General features: G+C 43.5%; 1 protein-coding gene across 1 annotated transcript in view; it reads left to right on the forward strand.

The window, feature by feature from the left end:
- Positions 1–21,358, forward strand: part of PDE8B (phosphodiesterase 8B) — a 262,662-nt gene extending 241,304 nt beyond the window's left edge. Inside the window, exons 13-22 of the mRNA XM_023510939.1 lie at positions 2,172–2,248; positions 3,546–3,710; positions 5,566–5,611; positions 6,021–6,156; positions 6,965–7,163; positions 12,823–13,040; positions 14,109–14,229; positions 16,212–16,379; positions 18,881–19,010; positions 19,594–21,358. Coding sequence (XP_023366707.1) covers positions 2,172–2,248; positions 3,546–3,710; positions 5,566–5,611; positions 6,021–6,156; positions 6,965–7,163; positions 12,823–13,040; positions 14,109–14,229; positions 16,212–16,379; positions 18,881–19,010; positions 19,594–19,703 — 1,370 coding nt within the window. The 3' untranslated portion in view covers positions 19,704–21,358. The remainder of the gene's footprint in view (positions 1–2,171; positions 2,249–3,545; positions 3,711–5,565; positions 5,612–6,020; positions 6,157–6,964; positions 7,164–12,822; positions 13,041–14,108; positions 14,230–16,211; positions 16,380–18,880; positions 19,011–19,593) is intronic.
- The last annotated feature ends 1,186 nt before the right edge of the window (positions 21,359–22,544 follow it).

The raw sequence follows: 22,544 nt of genomic DNA on the forward strand, positions 1-22,544 counted from the left end.
AAACATAAACCCAGTTTCCAGTGCACCTGCCGCATGCACTGATTTTCCTTTACTAAAATGTCACACAGAGAACGAGTCAGAATTTAGCAGATGTGTTTTACTTACATCTGTTGACTTAGATCAAGAACCAACTGGATTAGTGGGGAGACAGGATAGTGAAAGATGATTCTGAAATTTCATTCCTAGGTGCCTGGGGATTAGGAAGTAATACCGACAAAGCTAGGAAAGTCTCTAGGTGTGGCTGGGTTGCGGGGTGAGAAGACAAGTTTTTCGTAGAGATGCCTAAAATGTAAGACTGGCACTCAGGGCTGGAGGTGTGGATTTGGGATTCCAAGAGGTGACAGATGAGGCCTCAAGCTGAGCAGCATCTCTCAGGGGTGCACAGGCACGTGTGTGCACAGCAGCCAAACAGAGGGTGGAGGGCAAGCCTGTAGTGAAAAGGCAGGGACAGCCGAGAGGATGGGAGAGCTGTAACCACATGAATCCATTGTCATAGGACAAGAGGGTAACCAGAAAGAGGCAGCCAGCAGCTGCTACTATGGAGATCAGAGAGCTTGAGAGCTGAGAACAGACACTAGGTTACACTCACTTGTTTGGGTTTTATTTGGCAAATAGGAGGTTTTTATTTTATTCTAGGGGTGTGAGGAGGGGATGGATGGTCAGTACCTGTAACAGGAAGGAGAGATGAGAGTGGTAACTCACGGGAAGAGCAAGTGAAGGAGCTTCCAGTTCCTCAGGTCCCAGAGTGGACCCTGTGTATGAAAGCAGCTGAAATAGCGAGGCCCGAGGGTGCTGAGACAGGATCAACCATTCTTAGCGCAAGATGGATAATCATGGGACATGGTGGGGGAGTGAGACCAAGATCTAAAGAAAATCCAAAATGAAGTATCTCGAGATGGATTGATGATATAGATAGAACATTTTAGATGGGGAGGCTGAGAGAAATGAATGAAACTTGCTCAGTTTTTCAAGTAGAACTTGAGGAGGACTGTCATCTCCCTGGCATGTGGCAAGTGCAGCTTGAAGACTATGGAGCCATCTGTGACAGCAGCTGGTGGCAGTCAGGCCCCGATGTTGGCTGGGTGAGGTTGTCCCGTCTGTAAGATGGGGGTTCTGTCCATCCTGCCTGTCTCAGATGGAATGCTAGGAAGATCTGACAAGAATGGTACTTTTATTATTTTTTAATTTTATTTATTTATTTTTGAGACAGACTCTCATTCTGTTGCCCTGGGTGGAATGCTATGATATCATCATAGCTCACAGCAACTTCAAACTCTTGGGCTCAAGTGATCCTTTTGCCTCAGCCTCTCAAGTAACTAGGCCAATAGGCTCCCACCACAGTGCTCAGCTAATTTTTCTATTTTTAGTAGAGATTGGTTTTGCTCTTGCTCAAGCTGGTCTTGAACTCCTGACCTTCCTCCTCTGCCTCCTGAAGTGTTAGGATTATGGGTGTAAGCCACCATGCTTGGCTAAAAACAGTACTTTTGAAGTAAAGCTTGTATCTTTTGAGTTTTAAACTAGGTATTAAAGTATTTTTAAATGAAATGTTCTAGAGATTAGAATTAGAGCCACCCCGGGGTTCTGGGAGTTAAGAACCTTAAAGGTAAAGCAAGGGGGAGTGGCTGGCCTGATTCATGCTGAGAGCGGGCTCAGCCATTTTATTTTATTATTTAATTTAATTTTATTTATTTTACTAAATCATAGCTATGTACATTAACGCAATCATGGGGTACAATGTGCTGGTTTATATACAATTTGAAATGTTTTCATCACACTGGTCAACATAGCCTTCATGGCATTTTCTTATTATGTTAAGACACTAATATTCTATACCTAATAAATTTCACATGTACCCTTGTAAGATGCACTGTACATAATAATTATTTTATTTTATTTGGGATGAGGCCTTAGGAGCCCATAAACCGTCTCTGAAATTGTTCTTTGGACTTGGAACTCACTGGGGTTACCTACCAGACCACCTTTCCAGACTCAGACAAATAGTGGCTGAGCTCTCAGCCTTTTCAGAATAAAAGATGGGTAAATTCACTGCTTTTCAGGGGGCAGTATAGTCCTATGAGAATCAAGCCTCCAGTCTGGGAAGGGACTCCCTTGGGGCACTTAGCCAAGCCAAGCTGCCAAAACTGGATGTGACTTTCTTGCTTTCTTTCCAGCACCAAGTCTACAGAACCGTCGCTATCCGTCCATGGCGAGGATCCACTCCATGACCATTGAGGCCCCCATCACAAAGGTGAGTGGCAGCTGCGCCTCCACTCGGCAGTCAGGGCCGCCTAGGACTGGGCTGTGTTGTAGAGATGCATTCCATGCTGTCATGGAGTCCATCCCAGTGGAGGAAACAGATAGTGAATAAAGATGTAACAAGCACCTATTTCTAGGTTATAAGTGCTATGAAGGCAAGTGGTCCTCTGAGAGAAAATTAGAGAAGGCCCTCGTGTAGACCGGGAGATGAGAGAGGGGTGGGGGAAGGTCTCAGTGGAGGAAGTTATACTTTAAGCAGAGCTTGAAGCATGAGATATTAAAAGGGGAATGGCAGGAACAGCAAGGGGAAAAACACTGTGGTGGGAAAAGGGGGATAGGACCTGAAAGAAAATCAGGGCGGCTGGAGCTTGGCAGGCAGAGGAGAGAGGATGCTGGAAGCGGGCAGGCCTCAGCTCACTTTGGTCAGGTGAGCTGTACTAAGACGTTTGTACTGTGGTGTATGTGCAGCCGAAACCACTAGAGTTGAGGTTGGTGACGTGTTCTGATGTGTTTGCTGAACACCCAGCACTGTGCAGAAAATGGATGGGAGTTGGCTAGAGTTCAAGAGAAGAGGCCAATTAGGGCCTTTTCTAGATGTCCAGGGTAGAAATGGTGAAAGCTGGGCTGAATTATAGCAGTGGAGGTGGAGAAAAATGAACAGAATAAGAAACATTGAGGGGTAGAACCATCTGGACTTGGTAGTGAATTATGGTGTAATGGCAGAAACAGGACTAAGGGCTGGAGGTGACTGGACGTGCTCTTCCTGCAGTGGAGAAACCAGGGAAGGAGACCGCTTCTGTCTTTTGTTGTTATGTCTATGCACTTGCCAGGGGAGAGGGGAGTAAGAACATGAGTCTAAGAAAGAGTGTGAGGTTCCCGCAGACACGTGTCGGGCAGGCAGCTGAATGCACAAGCCCCTGGGGGCAAAGGGAGCTGAGGGCCGGAGGTTAATGTGAGAGCCACACGTGTCCAGAGTCATGGGAAAGGAACATCATTTCCAGAAGGACTATACAGCGAGAGGCCCAGAACCAGTCCTTGGGCAGGCCCAGCCAGTGCAGGTAGAGAAGGATCAGCAAAGACACCAGAGGAAACGTAGCCACTGAGGCCGGAGAACACCAGGAAGGTGTGGGGCGCAGGGCACGCTGCAGAAGCCAGGGAGTGCTGCTAGGCACCCGTCACATTGGACAGGAAGACACGTCACCCTCGGATTTCTCTTGGATTCCAGGCATCAGCATGACTTTTAGGAAGGAGTATTCTAATGTTCTCAATTTTGTTCTTTGCTTCCCTAGGTTATAAATATAATCAATGCAGCCCAAGAAAACAGCCCAGTCACAGTAGCAGAGGCCTTGGACAGAGTTCTAGAGATCTTACGGACCACAGAACTATACTCCCCTCAGCTGGGTACCAAAGAGGAAGATCCTCACACCAGTGACCTCGTCGGAGGCCTGATGACTGTGAGTGTGAGGTGAAATGGGAGTGCAGGGTCCTCTTGAGTGCGGCTGGCACAAACAGCCACCTGCAGGTACAGGCTTGCTGTTGTCTGGACTAACTCCAGTGTGACCAGAAGCAGCCACACTGAGACCTACGTGTAGTGTGTGTGATGTATCCAAAGGGTTCCTGCCTTAATCTTTCTTCCACAGGGCTGGCTGACCAGTCACTGTTAGACGTAGATGGCAGCTGACCCAGGCCCTCTCTGCCTCTCCTCCAAGACCCAGTGCAGTATTTGATGGAGGGTCACAGCTATGTTTCTTTGGACCTCAGCCTCTCTATGTAATCAGAGGGTTTGTACTTAAACAGCAGCAGTTTCTGAAATCTTAGCTATAAACGCTTTCTTTAAATGAAAGTTTGTATAGAGATCCCATTTCTAATCAGGGGAAAGCTTTGTGGCTCAGGAAGGGAAGGAGAGGAGGAGTCACCCCCTGCCACACGCCAAGAAGCACCATATGCACCACCAAGAGCACCCTGTTCTTATGTTTTGCTGTGATCTATTTGGCTTTAACCATCATCTATCAGCAAGTAAAGAAAAAGCGGAAAAGTCAAATCATTTATTGGAGCTCCTCATCAGCAACTGATGCTGAAAGAATTCTTTGGGAGAAAAGTCTAAGAATTTTACTTTGAAGGGTTGTGTCTGACCCTGCCACCAAATGCTGAGTGGGACTGGCTTTCCTGTCTATTCCAGCCTATAATTTGAGTGACTCCTGTTCCTTTCCTACCCCTGGTCTGGCTTTGGTTGCCTCACCTGATGCAGTGCAGACCACAGCCGCTAGAGGGCACTGGTAAGGGCCCTGCAAGAGGGCAGCACTGCTGCCCCTATGGGAACAAGCCAGTTGCCACCCACCCCCTGCCACCAGGCCATTATGGGTTTCCTCTCCAGATGAGGCTGTGAGAAAACACTTCATTTTAGGGGAGAAGTGGAGAAAGAGAAAGGCAAGGAAAAACAGGCATCTCTTGCCAGACCTTCCTCAGAGGGAGGACAGCTGTGGCTATTGTTACTTACCTACTGATCCAATGTTTTAAATTAAGCTCTTGGTCTAAATAAAGATCCAAGGTGTGACTTCAGGGAAGGCCTCCATTAGTATTACTTTAAACCTTACCCTGCCTTTTCTGAGGATGACAGATTAAGTGACTTTCAGTCAGATAATTAGGTACTCAGGGATGGAAAGTAGAGGGAAAGAAACTGAGATTCAAGAACATTTGAGGACTAGTTAAAAAGGTTAAGAGCCAATAAATGACTGTCTCTTCAAAGACTTCAAATCTACAAACTTTTCTTTAAAAGGCTAGCAGGAATGCTCATGTTTCAAAACAGAAAATATATTTGAAGCAAATGAGTTGAGATGTTAGTAAAAAAATAGCCCAGCCTTTTTAAGACTTTACATTAAAAGGCCATCCCCAAAATGTGGTTCATGGCTTCAACTCCTCTGAAAACACAAAAGTAACAGTCACTTAGATCCCTTCAAATTTACATGTATTCAAAGCAAGATCATTTCTGTGCTTTCACTTATGTGGCTTCAAAATGACAGAAGAGGAAGATGGCATGAGAGCAGCACCAGCCCCGGCTCAGGTGTGAGTCCTGAGTGCTGTCATGTCCGCTTTATTCCCACGTCTCCATCTCCTGGGACTGACAGCAATGGAAGGGGGAGCATCATCTGTCTCGTAGCTATTGTTCTGATTTAATTTTGAGCTCTGCTTCAACTTGGAGCTCCAGATGGATTGTGTTATTCAAGATTCAAGTCTTTGCCTAGTGAAGGAAATGAGAGAATGAGGATGGGATATAAAGCATGCTTCTAACAGCATCTTTCTTTATTCTAGGATGGCTTGAGAAGGTTGTCAGGAAATGAGTATGTGTTTACTAAGAGTAAGTTTTCATCTACCCACTGGTTATTGATCACCTGTCTGTGGCCTGTGCCATCTCCTCTGTCAAGATTATTATTCTGGGAGGACCTTGGTGTTACTTGAAGCTGGTCTCATTTGAGTTCAGGCATCTCTGTGGTTTACATTTGAAATAGGTCTCTTAATTAAAATTACTTTTCTGAGCATTATTAGGATTAAGAATTATGAATCTCTGTACATTTAGATAAACTGAATTATTTTTCTATGTGGGGGGTCTTGAAGTTTAGTAATATAAGAACCTTAAAGTGAAAAATCTTCTTGCCCTTGAAAGTACAAGATCTTTCTAGTAGCAACCCTGAAGATGATGAAAGATGCTCTGGGACACTTGGGAGTCCGCAACTGACCAGCCTCCCCCATCCCATTTGTTTGCTCAGACGTGCACCAGAGTCACAGTCACCTTGCGATGCCAATAACCATTAACGATGTTCCCCCTTGTGTCGCTCAACTACTTGACAATGAAGAAAGTTGGGACTTCAACATCTTTGAATTGGAAGCAGTTACACATAAAAGGTACTTGACTTCTCTGGCTGTGAGCAGGGCAGGAATGATGGCCACACTCAAGACTTCGACATCTAGAAACTCTGATGGAGACATATGTCCTTGCCACAGAAGACCTAATGGGTCCTGGCTTTTCGTGCCATGTTAGAGGAGTGTCAAACAAGCTAAGGGACTGTGGCCCCTTGGGAGCCCCTTTGTGGAGAGAGTGTGTTACTGAGTCAGGGGATCAGCCCGAGTATCCACAGGCCATTCCTTAGTGCTGCTGAGCCCAAGTTCTAAATATCTCAGCCCCAAATTTGTTGACACTCCATCCCACAAAATGAACTTGAGAGCACTATAATTTTTCTTCAGATTATCCTGTAGGCCAAAGATTAGGTAACAATAAATAAAGGTCCTTTTCTATATAGGGAGAAGGCTGTTTCTTCCCAGCAATGTTGGTCTCTAAGCTGTGAATCAGTCTCTTCTGTAAATTAGTAACACTTGGATATGATGGACCACCCAAGCCCTGCCTTTTGGCCTTAGGTTCAGTAAGGAGCTTAAGGAAGATAAAGTGCAGGGCTTCTATGGACATAGAGATAACTGTCTGAGACTCTGAAGGGCATGTGACTTAGAGATAACTTGGATTGGCTACCACGAAGCACCTTGCTCCAAAGAGGTGACTGGGAGGAAGAGATATTCTATCTCCTGCTAATCTGGGGAGATGTTTTTATGCGCTTGGTGTGCACAAAAGAAAAATGCCTCCATCCACCAATATTCTCAAAGACAGTAGTTTCTGGGCCAGTGAATACAATGAACCAGGGTTTGTTTTCCTGTTTTCCAGGCCACTAGTTTACCTGGGCTTAAAGGTCTTCTCCCGGTTTGGAGTATGTGAATTTTTAAACTGTTCTGAAACCACTCTTCGGGCCTGGCTCCAGGTGATTGAAGCCAACTATCACTCGTCCAACGCCTACCATAACTCCACCCACGCCGCGGACGTCCTCCACGCCACTGCTTTCTTCCTCGGGAAGGAAAGAGTGAAGGTAGAATTCTGATATTATGATTTATCTGCTGGGATTGGCCATCTAAGAATTTAGTCTTTGTAACTGCAGTAGGCAAGGAGCTATTTTGTAACCAATCTTTTTTTTATTTTTTGCTACCAAATTGGCCATTTGGGTGTTGTTTCTCCTAGTCCTCTTTTTCCCCAAATGCTGAAAATTATAATTTATGGCACCCTAGAGTCCTCCTTTACATATGGCTGATCCATGAACCCATTCTCCAAACGTATACTAGGAGCTCTGGTTTACTACATTGCAGGATACAGCTTGATTATTATAGAATACTAGGGCTAGAGGTTAAGTTTTAGTTTCAGACTTGGCCATTGGTATACACATGTATACACATATAATCCAGATAATGAGGCATTCAGCATTCTACACTGATTTACTTATATACATGTGTTATATAGGTATTAATATGTGTATCTGCGTACTGATGCCTTTTGCATAAATCTGAAAGAGTACGATATTCTTCAGTCTTACTTGGACTTCAATACTATTATGTGTGGGTGGTGATTTGCAGAGAAACCTCTGACCTTTCTTCTTAGGGCAGCCCTGCTTAAAGCTGGCAAGAAATCCCCATCTCCCTTCCTTCCCGACTGCCATTACTTTACTTGCACAGTAAAGCTTGTAAAGTCATTTGCTACAATCAGAACTAAAGCTTAAAATTTAGATATCCCTGAAGAAGTGTCCTGGAGAGACTGAAATTCACATCAATCTATGAATTCCTGACATTAGGTTTTCTTAGAACAGGTGCTCAGGAGGGATTAAGACCTTAGATACTTAGAGCAATAGTAGGACAGGTGATGGGAGGAGCAGCAGTGGCACCACACAGGGTAGAGGTGTGTAGATATTTGCTTGGTTTTCCCCCAAATGTATTTGTCCTAGTATTCACTTTCATCAGCAAGAGGATAAAGTGATCCAAGAAGGATGCTTTTGAAGATTTTTGTCTTCTACTTTTAAAAGAAGTAACAGTGACATCAACCTATGTTTTGGTGACACTTTGAGGAGCTGAGACTCTTCTGGGTTGCTCCTGTAGTTCACGTTCCGTTGACACTAAGTGAGATGCTGCACAGGTGAGGTCACACACTGCCATCTGAGAACAGCACCCTGCTCATTAACACCAAGACCAAAGTGATCTCCAGACATTCCAGTCTTGACTTAGAGATGAACTTCACTTAAGCAGAACCATGCTAGGAAAATATAGATTAAAAATTTGATATATTAGGTGTTCCTTAGTAACTTCACCACCTCCCCACTCCTGCTCCAAAATAAGTTATTTTTCTTTAAATTGTGAGAGTTCAGCTAGTATATTCAGTCTGAATTTCTGCAATAGAAATAAGCCTTGGGTGGTGCCTGTGGCTCAAAAGGGTAGGTCTCCAGTCCCATATGTCTGAGGTGCCGGGTTCAAACCCAGCCCCGGCCAAAAACTGCAAAAAAAAAAAAAAAAAAAAAAAAAGAAAGAAAAAGAAATAAGCCTTAGATTAGATATGGTAGATTTATAATTAAAAAGATATTTTCTCCCCATCATCTCCTGAGAATCAGTAAATTTAGAGCTTTATTATTATTATTATTTTAGAGACAGAGTTTCACTTTATCACCCTCAGTAGAGTGCCGTGGGGCCACAGCTCACAGCAACCTCCAGCTCTTGGGCTTAGGCGATTCTCTTGCCTCAGCCTGCTGAGGGAACCCTGGAGAGCTGGGCTGGAGGGTTCCTGTGCCTGGAGAGTCAGTCCCGAGCCCATGATCAGTGGTGAGTCCACCATGAGGGGCTTCCAGTAAGATTTACTCCTGAGGCATCTTCTACCAGCCCTGCTGCCACTGACAGAGACGGCTAGGGAAATATTTTCTCGCCTCTTCTTTATGTCATCTGTCACCCCTAATTCTTTATGTGACAAGGTTAAAATTCATTTTTTTAATTGAAAAGTAAATTTATCTCAAGTTACTGTGAGGGTACAAATAACCAGGTCAAAATACTTGATTGTGTTAGGTAGATTCCCTCTTGTGGTTATGACTGACACACAAAAGGTGTCCCAACCGCCCCCCCCCCGCCATGTCCATTCAGTGAGAGCACCCCACCCCCCGACTTGAATTGAAGTGAGTTTTTCTCCTTTGTGGGCATGCCTCAGATTGTTGACTGACTTCATATTAATTAGTACTGAGTACATTGGAAAACTGCTTTTCCATTCTTGTGATACTTTACTAAGAAGAATGTGTTTCAGCTCCATTCAGGATAATACAAAAAATGTGAAGTCACCATCTTTTTCTATGGCTGAGTGGTATGCATATATCATAATTAGTTAATCCTTCCTGAGTTGATAGGCGTTTAGGTTGTTTCCATGTCTTGGTGATTGTAAATTGCTCTGCGATACCAATCTAGTACAAATGTCCTTATGATAAAATGATTTTTTTTTTCTTCCAGATAGATGCCTAGTAGTGGAATTGCAGGGTCAAATGGGAGATCTAATTTGAGTTCTTGGCAAATTCTCCATACTTCTTTCCAAAGCGGCTGTAGTAGTTTGCAGTCCCACCAACTATATAAAAATGATGTTCCCCTCTCTCCACATCTGCACCAGTATCTGCAGCTTTGGGACTTTGTGTTGCAGGGTGGTTTTGATTTGCCTTTCTCTGATGATCAGGGATGATGAGTGTTTTTTCATGTTTGTTAGCCATTCATTTGTCTTCCTCAGAGAAAGTTCTGCTTATTCTCTTGCCCAGTGATAGATGGGATTGTTTGCTCTTTTTTTGAGTTCTCTGTAGATCCTAGTTATCAAGCCTTTGATTCATAATATGCAAATATCCTTTCCCATTGTGTAGGTTGTCTATTTGCTTTGGTGGTTGTCTCCTTAGCTGTACAAAAGCTTTGAAATTTAATTAAGTCCCAGTTATTTTTGTTGTTGTTGCTGCAATTGCCATAGAAGTCTTCTTCATAAAATCCTTCCCCAGGCCTGTATCTTCAAGAGTTTTTCTGACATTTTCTTCTAGGATTTTTATTGTTTTTTAGATAAAACTTTTACCCATCTTGAATCGATTTTTGTACATGATGAAAGGTGCAAGTCCAGATTCAGTCTTTTACATGTGTATATCCAGTTCTCCCACCACCATTCATTGAATAGGGATTCTTTCCCCCAATGTGTGCTCTTGTTTGGTTTATCAAAGATCAGGTTAGTTTCGTTTCATGACTTTCTATTTGGTTCCAAATGTCAGTGTCTCTATTGTTCTGCCAATACCCTGCTGTTTTGATCACTATGGACATGTAATATAGCTAAAATTCTTAATGTCATTGTTACAAAGCATGTCCAGTCCACCCATAGAGATAACTGCTCAGAGCTGACAGGCCCTTTCAATTTATTTGGCACCCCATACCTGATTCCTGGGAACCACTGTGAGTGGAGAGGCCAGGATAGGCAGCATTCCACTTTTATTATTGGGTTAAGTGACTGTTTATTCTAACAAAGAAACTGTTTGAAACCCTTATCTAGAATGGAACTCATTCTGACCAGTCTTCCTCAGTGTGATCCAAATTTACTTCTACTGGTTAAAGAAGGAAAAGACTATGCAGAGATGTGTGTACCTCCAAGGGTCTGGAGTTTGACCAGTGGTGGGTTTGCTTCTATGGATGGCTCTCCCCATAAAGGAAGGGCCTTGCTTCTCTCCTCTGCTGGTGAGCTAGCCCAGCCTTTTCTCCCACCTTCCTGCCATTTCTTTCTTTTTTTTTTTTTGTAATTGAATGGTAACTATGTACATTAATGCACTTCTGGGGTACAGTTTGGGGTTTTCACATGCAATCTGAAATACTTCCATCAAACTGGTCAACACAGCCTTCATGTCATTTTCTCAGTTATTGTTTTAAAATGTTCACATTCTACTCTTAGATTCACTTGTGCCCTGCCATTTCTTATTGCGTTATTAGTGCCCACCCAAACTGCAGGGCACAGCCCTTTATTAGTACTTTTGTAAAAGGGCCATCATCATTGAGTTTGTGGTTTAAATCAGTGTAAGCTGGGAGGAGAGGCACATCTCATCTAGTGCTGCTTCTATCTTCTGCTCCAGTTATTTGAATCTATTTCATTGAAAAATTTAGAAGTAAATTGGCCCTAGACTCTAAGCAGGATTGAACATACTACAGGAGTACTAGCTGAGGCCCCGTCCAGGAGTATTCGGTGAAGGTGGGGAGCCTGAGGTGGGGTAATTCTAGATCCTAAGCCTGGAGGCAGCTGACTGTGCCTGCAGGTTGCTGTGGCTCCTCCTGACTGGGAGTGAAATGGGGCATGCTTGCTTGCCCTGGGCACTGCACAATCAATCTGAGAAAAAATGAAAAGAATCACATCTGCTGCTATTCTGCTCTGGAAACCTGGCTGTGAGCATCATTCAGCCACGGTGATGTTCTTTAGGTTTCCTAAACAAACCTGTTATAGGCGGTTCTTTCTACCTAGAATTCTTTTTTTTGCCACTTGTTGCCTGACTAATTCCTGCTTATCCTTTGGGCTCAGCACAGAAATCACTTTCTTGGAGAAGCCATCCCTGACCACCCTCTGGGCCCATGTTATCCAGTATGGGAGCCCTTAGCCATATAAGGCTATTAAAACTAAAATAAATGTAATTCCTCAGTTGCACTGGCCATATTTTGTAAGTGTCCAATAGCTACATGGGACTAGGGCTTCTTGTACTGGAGGCATAAATATAAAATCCTTCTATCACCACACACATAATGAACAGTGCTGCTCTGAACTAGATCTGTGCCAGGGCTGCACTCCCAAAGCGTCTGTACTTCCCTTCTTAGCACATCTTGCAGTAAATTACTTCTGTTTGTGTTTTTAAATTTGTCTCTCTCCCTCTAGATTACAAACTCCATTAGTGCAGAGACTGTGCCAGTATAAATCAGCACTGTAGCTCTAGCACTACACATGATAACTGGTACCCAGCAGGCACCCAATAAATAATGAATGAATTCACAGTACAGCATCTCTGACACAACAGTAGCCCATTTGGTAACTTCCCCCTAAAGCTGCCAGCTAAAAAAAATCACACCCCTGGATGGTCTGGTTTGTTTTTTAATCACATAATGAGAGCTTTAGAAAGTTTCTTTTTTTTGCCTTTACTGCTTGCTAGTTCAGGGCTGAAATTTGTGCTTAGCTCCAAGAGCCTCCCCTGTAGCCTGGGTTTTCTCAGTCCTCTTTTACTGCCTGGTTCTAATCATTTCACCATCATGTGAAGAGTTTTGTTGTATCTATGCCAGTTGCCACCAGCACTCTTCATCTTTTCAGAAGTCGGCAAATATTTGTGGTCACAGGCTACTCTCTGCTGTGTCTGCTTACTGGGAGAATCACAGCAATACCACACAGCAGCCAGCTCGGAAGGCCTGTTTGGCCACTTCCTTCCTGGAGAACTGGAGTTAATGGACTCTGGATAAAGAATTTAGGTATCTGCTGTCCCTGAAGCTCAGATTTCCATCTCCCTCCAGATACTACACAGCAGTAAGGTGATGGAACGTGTCCAGGGCCAGCTCTTAGCATCAGGAAGGCAGAAGGCTCTGCAGGCTAAAGGAACATTCTGAAAATCCCAGATCGCTGAGTCTATCCCCTCTTGGCAGGTCTCCAAAACCCAGAGGGTAATGCTCAATCTTGCTTCCTCCTTATCCCAGGGCAGCCTTGATCAGCTGGATGAGGTGGCAGCCCTGATAGCTGCCACAGTCCATGACGTGGATCACCCAGGAAGGACCAACTCTTTCCTCTGCAATGCAGGCAGTGAACTTGCCGTGCTCTATAATGACACTGCTGTTCTGGAGAGTCACCACACAGCCCTGGCCTTCCAGCTGACGGTCAAGGACACCAAATGCAACATTTTCAAGAACATTGACAGGTTTGTTGTGCTTGGGCCTTTGTGTTTTAAAATCTCATTTGGTCTTCATTGAGTTCTTGAAAATGTTTATACACTGAAAAGCACAAGTATAATGTATTTTTACCTTCCCAGGAAGACATCTTGTCTTTTGTGTAACTCAAGAGCAATGTGGCCTCCCCTGTCCCTCCCCCCAATTTTGGCCCACTTAAACTCCTACAGCTGAGGAGGTCCCAGTAGAGATGCTGGAGCCCAGAGGTCTGGGTAGCTTTCCCAGCTGTGCTCTCTTCTGGTACAGGCTGGCCAAATGTGAAGAGATGCGAGCAATTCCTCTTACTATCAGTAAACCCACAATCAGGCTGTGGGCACTTCCTATGTAGCACCAGCAGGCTAGTGGGCAGAGCTCAGCACTTACCTGGACCTCAGGACCACTTATCTATGTGGTCTCCAGAGCCTGAGGAAAGTTGGAGACCAGTTATTCCAGTTTAACTTTAAAGATTGGTTTTTAAACTTTTGCAGAAAGAATTTTTTCAAATAGCCAATTTTATTGAGCTCCCATATTCTAGCTCTTGAAGCTAGAAAAAGATAGGAATTGGAAAGTAATTTGGGGCAGGGTTGTTGCTCCATGCATTACAACTTCTCTCACCTGCAGTCTAGAGAATTACTTATCAACAAAATCTTACAGTGCTGTCATTGAAAGAAATCATGACTGTTTTCTGCACTGTGTTCACTGTGTCTGCACAGAATGCACAACTCACGTGGCAGCTGTGCCAGCCTGTCACTGCTTTGACATTCTTGAAGGGAAGGTAGAAGGGAATCGCACTTTAAAATAAATGCCAAGCATGTGACAGGTATTGTCATCTCCTGACAGGTGGTATCAGGAAGGGTCAGTGGTCACTGGGGAAAGTGGGGTAGCGTCTGCAGGTCTGGCTCATTGGGAGGACGCGCAGGTGGAACCTGTGATCTCCACTCACTTCCTAACTCTGCACCTCAGCTTCCTCCCAGGTTGCAGGAAGTCTGGTGAAATGTGGCAGAAAATTTCTAATTCAGGACATGATGTGAACAAGGCCTTTTGCTTTCTGGTTATTTTAGGAACCATTATCGAACACTGCGCCAGGCTATTATTGACATGGTTTTGGCAACAGAGATGACCAAACACTTTGAACATGTGAACAAATTTGTGAATAGCATCAACAAGCCACTGGCAGCTGAGGTAAGCACCTTCCCCATCAGAAGATACAAACGAGTACATTTCCACAGGCGCTGACTCAGGCCCCAAATCATTTCCTCTCTCCATGGAATGAAAAGGCAAACTGGCTATTTGCTTGGAGGAGTTGGTAAAGGCTCAAAGTACTGGCGACTTTTTTCCTTGGGGATGAGAATAAACTGACAGAGTTCACAGCAACTCAGGGCTCCTTGAAAGAAAGAAGCTGAAGAAAAAACTAGTGACAAAAAGAGCGAGGAGGCCCACAGAACATGAGGGTGGGCGCCTGCAGACAGGCGGAGACTGACAGAAAGGATGGTGTGGGAAGTCCAAGGCCCTTTCTAATCCTCTGTTCTCTGAGCTCTTGGGAGACCTCAAAGTTGGAGAATATTTTAAAGAACAAAGAATGTTCTTGCTATTTAACATTAAAAGAATGCCAGTACTTGAAGACTGTAATAAAATTTGCACTCTAGAAAGCAAAAGTTGTTTTTCATTTTTAAAAAATTATTGATGCACCTTGGACATTCCTTAAGGTCCTTACCCATTTGGATTTTAGGAATATGGGATGGAAAGTTCACATCTCTGTTGTGTAAAATGTGATCAGCTCACCTCTGAAGCCATGAAGCTGTTCACAGCACCACAAAAGCAGAAAAGCTTTCTGTTCATTCTGCTTATCAGTAGAGATTAGAGAAGGGAATGGTCATCTTAAGAGTTAACTTGATGGCTTGGTGGTGCCCACAGCTCAGTGGGTAGGGCACTGGCCACACACACTGAGGCTAAGGGGTTCAAGCCCAGCCCAGGGCCTGCTAAACAACAGTGACAACTGCAACCAAAAAATAGCTGGGCATTGTGGTGGGTGCCTGTAGTCCCAGCAACTTGGGAGGCTGAGCTCAAGAGTTTGAGGTTGCTGTGAGCTATGATGCCATAGCACTCAACAGAGGGCAACAAAGTGAGACAGTTAACTTGATCAATAAGGAGACTGTCTGTGCAGGACTTATCACATGACCCACCTCAATTTCCACCTCACCTATTTGGTGCCATCCTCCGGGGATTCCACATTAGAATGACAAGGCCCTCTCCTTACATAGAAGACTTATGGGAGCAAGGATGTAGGGACTGAAAGGGGAATAATTAAACAGAAATCATGGAATTTAGAAGGTCATCTGTCTATGAAAGCCCCAACTCTGTGTGAAAATTTACTGTTTACACAGTATCTACAATAAGCAGTACCTTCTCAATGCTAAGAAATCAAAACCAACTTCAGAACATATGCTGCCTATTAATGGTCTAAATAGGTCTAGTCTCAAAACAAAAGTCCCTAAATGTCAGGCAGTACTTCAGCTTGGCAGAGCTCTAGAGAGCTCATTGTTTTCACACAATTCGATGGAGTCTTCAAAAGTGGAGAATAATAATCTTCCAGGTTCTATGTAAGTGCCCCGCGATTGCTCCTGCCCTGCCCACTTCCTAATCCAAGTGCCCCAGACCTACATAGCTCACACCCCCGAACTGCCCAGAACACAAAGGAGTGGTCATGTGCCTTCAGAAAACAAAGTGGGAGGGAATAAGTAGAAATAAATCACATAATCAAAACATCAGATGTATGTGCTATTTCTTCACCTCTAATGTATTAAAGTAACTTAAAGCTCTACTTTTATGTATTTTCCATAAAAGTTGGAGAAAACCCTCCTTGTGTAAGATTACGTACCAAATTGCTCCAAAGAAAACCTGCTGTAGCAGTTATCTCTGGGGAAGGAGATGGAGGTGAGGGTGGATGGGGACTGGGACTTTCACCTTTCAAACTTCTTATGTTGTATCACTCAAGCTCCCTTATCAGTATCTTATACACAGAATTACGGACAGGAGAAGCCTCTTTCACTGAGTCCCAGTCAGGCCTAAGTGTCCCTGGGTAGCTGCCTATCAAGCCTGCAGAGCTAGCCTTTACAGCCTTCACTGTTCTCTAGAACCAACCCTGGTCTGACCATCTCTTCCAGATTGAGGGCAGCGACTGTGAATGCAACCCTACTGGCAAGAACTTTCCTGAAAACCAAATGCTGATCAAACGCATGATGATCAAGTGTGCTGACGTGGCCAACCCGTGCCGCCCCTTGGACCTGTGCATCGAATGGGCCGGGAGGATCTCGGAGGAATATTTTGCACAGGTGTGCTCTCTCTGGGGAAGCTCAGCTTCCCTCTTGGGAAGGGGCCCTAGGTCATGGAAGTGCAGGGATTCTCTAGCTGAGTAGCTCTTTATCTAGTTTTAACTGCTCCTCCCTGGAGTAGACTTCTGGCTTCCCCTAGGCCTGAGTGATGTGGTTGGTCACTACTGGAAGTCTCTCTAAGAGAAAGGGCATGAGCCTTTGAAAGTAATTTTTCCTCATCAAGTTGTTGGATCTTAAACTTGCACAAAAACTAGGAAACCCTCCATTCCTTCACTGAGCATCTCCATGGTGCATGGGGGAACACAGCACAGCATAGACACATCACTACCACGGGCAGCTCACAGTCCTGCAGTGAGGGAGGACGAGGTAGATGTTGACAGACTGACGTGCTGGTTAAAAAATGAAAAGTACACCCAGGCTGGGCGTGGGGGCACACGCCTTTAATCCCAGCACTTTTGGAGGCCAAGGCAGGAGGATGGCTTGAAGCCAGAAGGAACCATCTAAAGTGAGCTGTGTGTGATCTGGCCACTGTACTCTAGCCTGAGCTACAGAGTGAGTCTCTGTCTTTAAAAAAAATAGTACATAAAAGTACACCGATAGTAAGTGTATGTTAAGTGCTATGAGAGGTCAGAGAGTTTCTTCCTAGATAAAAAGGGGCTTCAGAAATATGGAAAAAGGAAAAGACTTTCTGGAAGAAAAAAGCATTATGAGCAAAATTAAGGGAAGAAAACAATTTTTATATAAGGAGAGCAGCAATATGTGCTTTAACAGTGGCCGTGTAAAGGAGTTAAAGGGAGAAAAATCCAGAAAACAGATGACATTTGAAATAGAGCCCTACTTCCGGAGAAAAGGCTCTAAGCACTGATATGTGTACTTGGCAGAAATACAAGTGACCACAAGTAGTTTACTTGATGGGAGTGTGTGTGTGTGTTTGTATGGCTGAAACGTACCACTGAGGCAGGAGAGAGAATAGCTGCTGATGTCTAGAAAGGCTGGGAGGAGGGGTGGCTAGCAGAGGACCTAGTAAATTAACTGCAGTGTCAAGGCTGTAAAGAGAATCCCTGAATTGAAGGAAAGAAAGTAGGACATGAGAGAATACGGAGAAAAATCAAACTACTCCGTGAACCCCAGTGAATATTTTAAGGCCAGTAACCCAAAATAATCAAGCTGAGCCAGGAGCTAGCGGGAGGCCACTAATGAATGGACTTCCCAGGGCTCAGAGAGAGGACATGGGGCCCCCTCCCAGTTCCTCTGAGAATGTGTGAATGGGGAATGAAAAAGAAGCACTTTTACGTTCTTTGATGCAAGCTTATTTAGGTCTCTTTCTCCTAAAAAGGAAATGTTCAGAAGCCAGAATTAAAAACAAAAAAACGTTACAGCTGGGTGCAGTGGCTCACGCCTATAATCCTAGCACTCTGGGAGGCCAAGGTGGGTGGACTGTCTGAGCTCAGGAGTTCAAGACCAGCCTGAGCCAAGAGCAAGACTCCATCTCTAAAAAAATAGCTGGGCATTGTGATGGGTGCCTGTAGTCTCAACTACTGTAGAGGCTGAGGCCAGAGGATCACTTGGGCCCAAGAGTTTGAGGTTGCTGTGAGCTGTGCTGCCATGGCACTCTACCAAGGGTGACAGAGTGAGACTCTGTCTCAAAAAAAACAAGTTACAAATTAGGCCTCGGTATAGCACCAATAAATGTGGATCTTAATATTCACGTCAATGAATCATAATACACATTCATACACTCATACTCAGATTCCCACACACCCAGAGACAGCTGCATGCCTAATACCCAAATCTGAACAATCATACCTTGCCTGACATTCTTTTGAGCCTGAGACTCAATTGCTTAAGTGCTTTTTCTCCAGACGACCATCGTGCTGGTACGCAGCCCCCCTGCTTTATGTGTACTTCACGTTCTATCACACAGAATATTAAAGATGTGTACTCGAGGGCCAAGATCTAATAAGGCTAACAATTCTTACTGCTTCAAAGAGCTAATTCCTAAGCAAAACTTTTTAAAACCACAAACGTGAGACAGTAAATAATAGAATGACCACTGCTATTAATAGAGTTTGGTGCTAGTTTTGGAGTCAGGCTAAGACATTAGCAGTTTTATTCACTATTGCTTCTGCACCCTCAGTGTAAACAACAGTTGGTATTGGTTGATATGAGAAGTTGCACTGGTGTAACTTTGAAAATAATTTTGACATTACAATAATTCAAGCAGATCACAGAAGGGCTGATTACTCCAAGATCAATCCGTAAGGTGGGGTTATGGCATAGCATAAAATGTAAGAGACCTGGACGTCAGAAGATTGCTATTAGTTTCTGCAGCTCACAGTGGTTGACTTACATAAGTCTTAAGACCTGGCTGAGCCTACTTCTGTAATTACACAGTTGGATAATGACCCATTTTCACAGGGTTGTTCTAAAAACACAAGATGTTACTGTAGAAATGTCTGACGGGCCCTACAGCCCTTTGTGGTGGTGTTTGTTTCCTGCAGACGGATGAGGAGAAGAGACAGGGGCTCCCAGTGGTGATGCCAGTGTTTGACCGGAACACCTGCAGCATCCCCAAGTCCCAGATCTCCTTCATCGACTACTTCATCACAGACATGTTCGATGCCTGGGACGGTGAGAGAGTTACTGCTCAGTCATCCACAAAGAATGCTCTGTTCTACTTGGATTACCACGTTTCATAACACACGCTGGGCCTAACGGCAACTGTATTATTTTTAAAAAGTTAGCTGTTAGCTGTTTGTGGCCAGGTAGGGTGAGGTGGCACCTGTGTACTTTTTGCGTTCCCAGCACATGGCCCAGAGGCTTGTGTACAGAAGACTTAATGGATGTTTGATAAATGGCTGAACAAGTCTTTGCTTCTTTAGAGGACATGTTCTCAAGACTTATACAAGTTTTACTCTATTATTGGAGGAAATTCTAGAAAGAATGCAAAATAAATTGAATCTACTCTGAATCACAGGTCCTTCTGATAATGTCACTGATAAACAGGTTTTCAGTTTTTAATTAAAAGGACCTATTTGTAGTTCAGAAACTAGTGCCACACAACTTGTCCTAATGCCCCTGTGTTCACTTACAGCCTAAGGCCTGACCCAGGGTACTCCAATTCCGATCCTAGTCTTCTCCCAGGAAGCCCCAGCCTTATAAATCCTGGGGTGTAACTTAACACGGTTCTTTTGATTCTTTTCTGTCCTTGCAGCTTTTGCACATCTGCCAGCCCTGATGCAAAATTTGGCTGATAACTACAAACACTGGAAGACGCTAGACGACCTGAAGTGCAAAAGTCTGAGGCTGCCGTCCGACAGCTGAAGCCCAGCCGGACATGCGGACCTCTTGATCTACAAAGGGCACTGTGAATCTCAGTAGTGTGAACAAGAGGCTTTCCTTTATAGACAATGGCAGGTATAGGTGAAGGAGCTAATGTTTAATATTTGACCTTGAATCATTCAAGTCCCCAAAATTCATTTTCAGAAAGTTACATTCCATGAAAAAAAAATGTTCTTTGGAACAATCACTCAGTGACAGAACAAATAGTTGGCAAATGCCTTTGCTCTGCTGTCATCCCGTGTGCCCTTGTACAGCCATGAAGCTGATTCACTGTAACTAGCAGGACACAAGAAGCAAAGACTTGGTGCCTGTGAGCTCATCCCCCGGATAGTGACTCAGCCGCTTAGCTAGTGTTCAGCTCATCTCTCTCCACCACTGTTTAGCTTGACTATCTTCCTCAAGAGCCTCAGTCCTAAGGATTCCCAGTCAGCTTATCTGAAAAGATACATCTAAGGAAAAAACTACCTAAAAGGAGCAAAACAACTGGGACCAAATTATTGATAAACTAGTTAGTTTCACAGCCTGGATTGCTCGGTGGTTCTTTTGGTGGATGGTATTAACTCCCAAGTTAGAAGACGGCCTTGGCCTGACACATGCCCTCTCTAGGCTTGTCACAGCAGCTTGTGTTGCCCTTTTCCTGTAAGGAAGCCATCCACGATGGGGAAGGGAGTGGCATCTCGTCTTGGGGGAATCCATCATGAGTATCCCTTATTTCTGGCTCTCAGCCTCAAGGCACTGAGAATTCTATGTAAAAGCCATTAAATCCGAATGCCCTTGGACAAGAATTTTTTAAAAGAAAAAAATTTATATATATTTACTGTTTAAATTTTGTATTAAAATCTAAATTTTCTGGGCATAGCCCATGGAGTATGTTGTGCCATGCACCACTGCTAAGTTTGGGGAGGGGATAAGGGAAGGATCAGATATTTTTAACCTATCTATATTTGAGATCATGCCATTTGCTTTAAAGATGTAAAAAATTGCACGATGTGTAAATACATCAGAAAATAGACCTACGGGGCGGCAGTAAATACTATTTTAAGCTATTAATTGTATGCTAAAAGCTTCTAAAGCACAAGTGCATATTTTTATACAGCTCTTTTCACAACTTTCTGTGATCTACATAAAGTTAGACCTGAGAGTTTCTTTTCTCTTTTACCAGCCAACCCTTCTGTATTATAAGTATTAGAAACGCGGTAATCAAAATATCTTAGTTTTTCTTCCTCTGCACTCCATGCTGCATTTTTAAGAAGTATAAACAGAGGCTCAATTAATTGAATCAGTGATTCCTTTTTTTTCAAGTAAGAACTGGAATGCAGAGTACTTGGAACTAGTACACGGGGAGGAAAAACTGACTTCTCACTACATACTGTGCCAATGGTTTTTTTTCTATGTTTTGTACCAAAAATGGAAACATGACAATTCCATACAAAGAAATGTATCTAAATTATTTTTGTTAGATAAGAGACCTTGCTTGGTCAGGACAGCAGCCAGCTTTGTATTGTACTGCTATATTATGTAAATGTGATGAATATGTTTTTGTGAAGTACTTGTAACTAAATTCTTACAGCCATTTTTCATTCCCAGCAGCTGTTTTTATTTTTACCTCTTTGACCTAAATTTTTCATAATTTCAAATTTTTGATTTAGTGTCCTTTATTTCATGAGTCACACATTTTGTCTTCAGAACACATTAAAATCAGGATGCCAAAATCCTGTATTAAGGAGCTAGATCATTTGTCTAGGCTTCAGAAGCTGCCTTGAGGCAAGGACAATCTTCTCTGATCACCTCACTTTCAGTTCTGTTTGGTAAGTAACATTTATCAGGTGTCTGACATTTTCTATATGAAACACTACAGCTTAGTGTTATGTCAGATTAATTTCATGCTTACTTCAAACTTCAGTATTAATGTGTGAAAATGCTTTAAAGACAGCCAGGTGCTAAAGCTTCAGCACGTTTGTTCTTTATCAGTATAACCTAGCAACTCAGAAGAGACTAACTAGTACTTTCTTCCATATAACCAATTTGTTAGAGATACAAGCTTTCCAATGGGATGTGTATCAGACAGTTTTTATACATAGGAAGTCCCCAGGTTATGAACAAGATAGATTTGTTCTTAAGTTGAATTTGTATAATAGGTACATTTACCCATTACCTGTAATAGTCTCTGTTTAAAAGTGCAAGTTGAATGTTGGTTGGATATTTGTAAATTGGGGACTGCCTGTAATATAAACTATGCCACCTGCCTCTTATACTGAGTTGTTTACTAAACCACCCAAGTGTTGAGAGCAGCCATATTAACTTAGGAAGAAAATACAACACTGATTTGATGAGAAGTCCCATTATTACTAGCCAGAAGAAGGAAGTTAGCTATAAAACACTGTTAGTAGGACCAGAATGCCCTTATAATTTCACAAAGTCATTTTTTTAGTTCTAATTTGAGATTTTGAAATTTGCATGCCCTGAGAGTCAAGACTGGTTAGGCTTCTGGGCAAAGAACAAGCCCATCAGTTCAATCAGAACCCTACTCAACTTGAGGAGATACACGGAAGAGATGACCCAAAGCTTTGCATTATGTGAATTGAGCCAGAAAATGAGGCAATAAAGGTATTTGTAAATAAAAAGGACAGGGCATTTGTCCACATTGTTACAGTACTTATTGTTACTTATGGTTCTGCAAGTATCATACTTCTTCTAAATTGAAACTTCGACTTTTGACAGTAGTCTAGATGACCCTACCAACGACCATCAGGTCTGAGTCCCTGCCAGAATCTGCCATCATGCTTTATCCTCCATCTCTCTGACCTTAGAGGGCACGCGTGA

This window comes from Otolemur garnettii, unplaced genomic scaffold (genome assembly GCF_000181295.1).
Source record: "Otolemur garnettii isolate 467f Iridium unplaced genomic scaffold, OtoGar3 scaffold00017, whole genome shotgun sequence".
Classification (NCBI taxonomy): domain Eukaryota; kingdom Metazoa; phylum Chordata; class Mammalia; order Primates; family Galagidae; genus Otolemur; species Otolemur garnettii.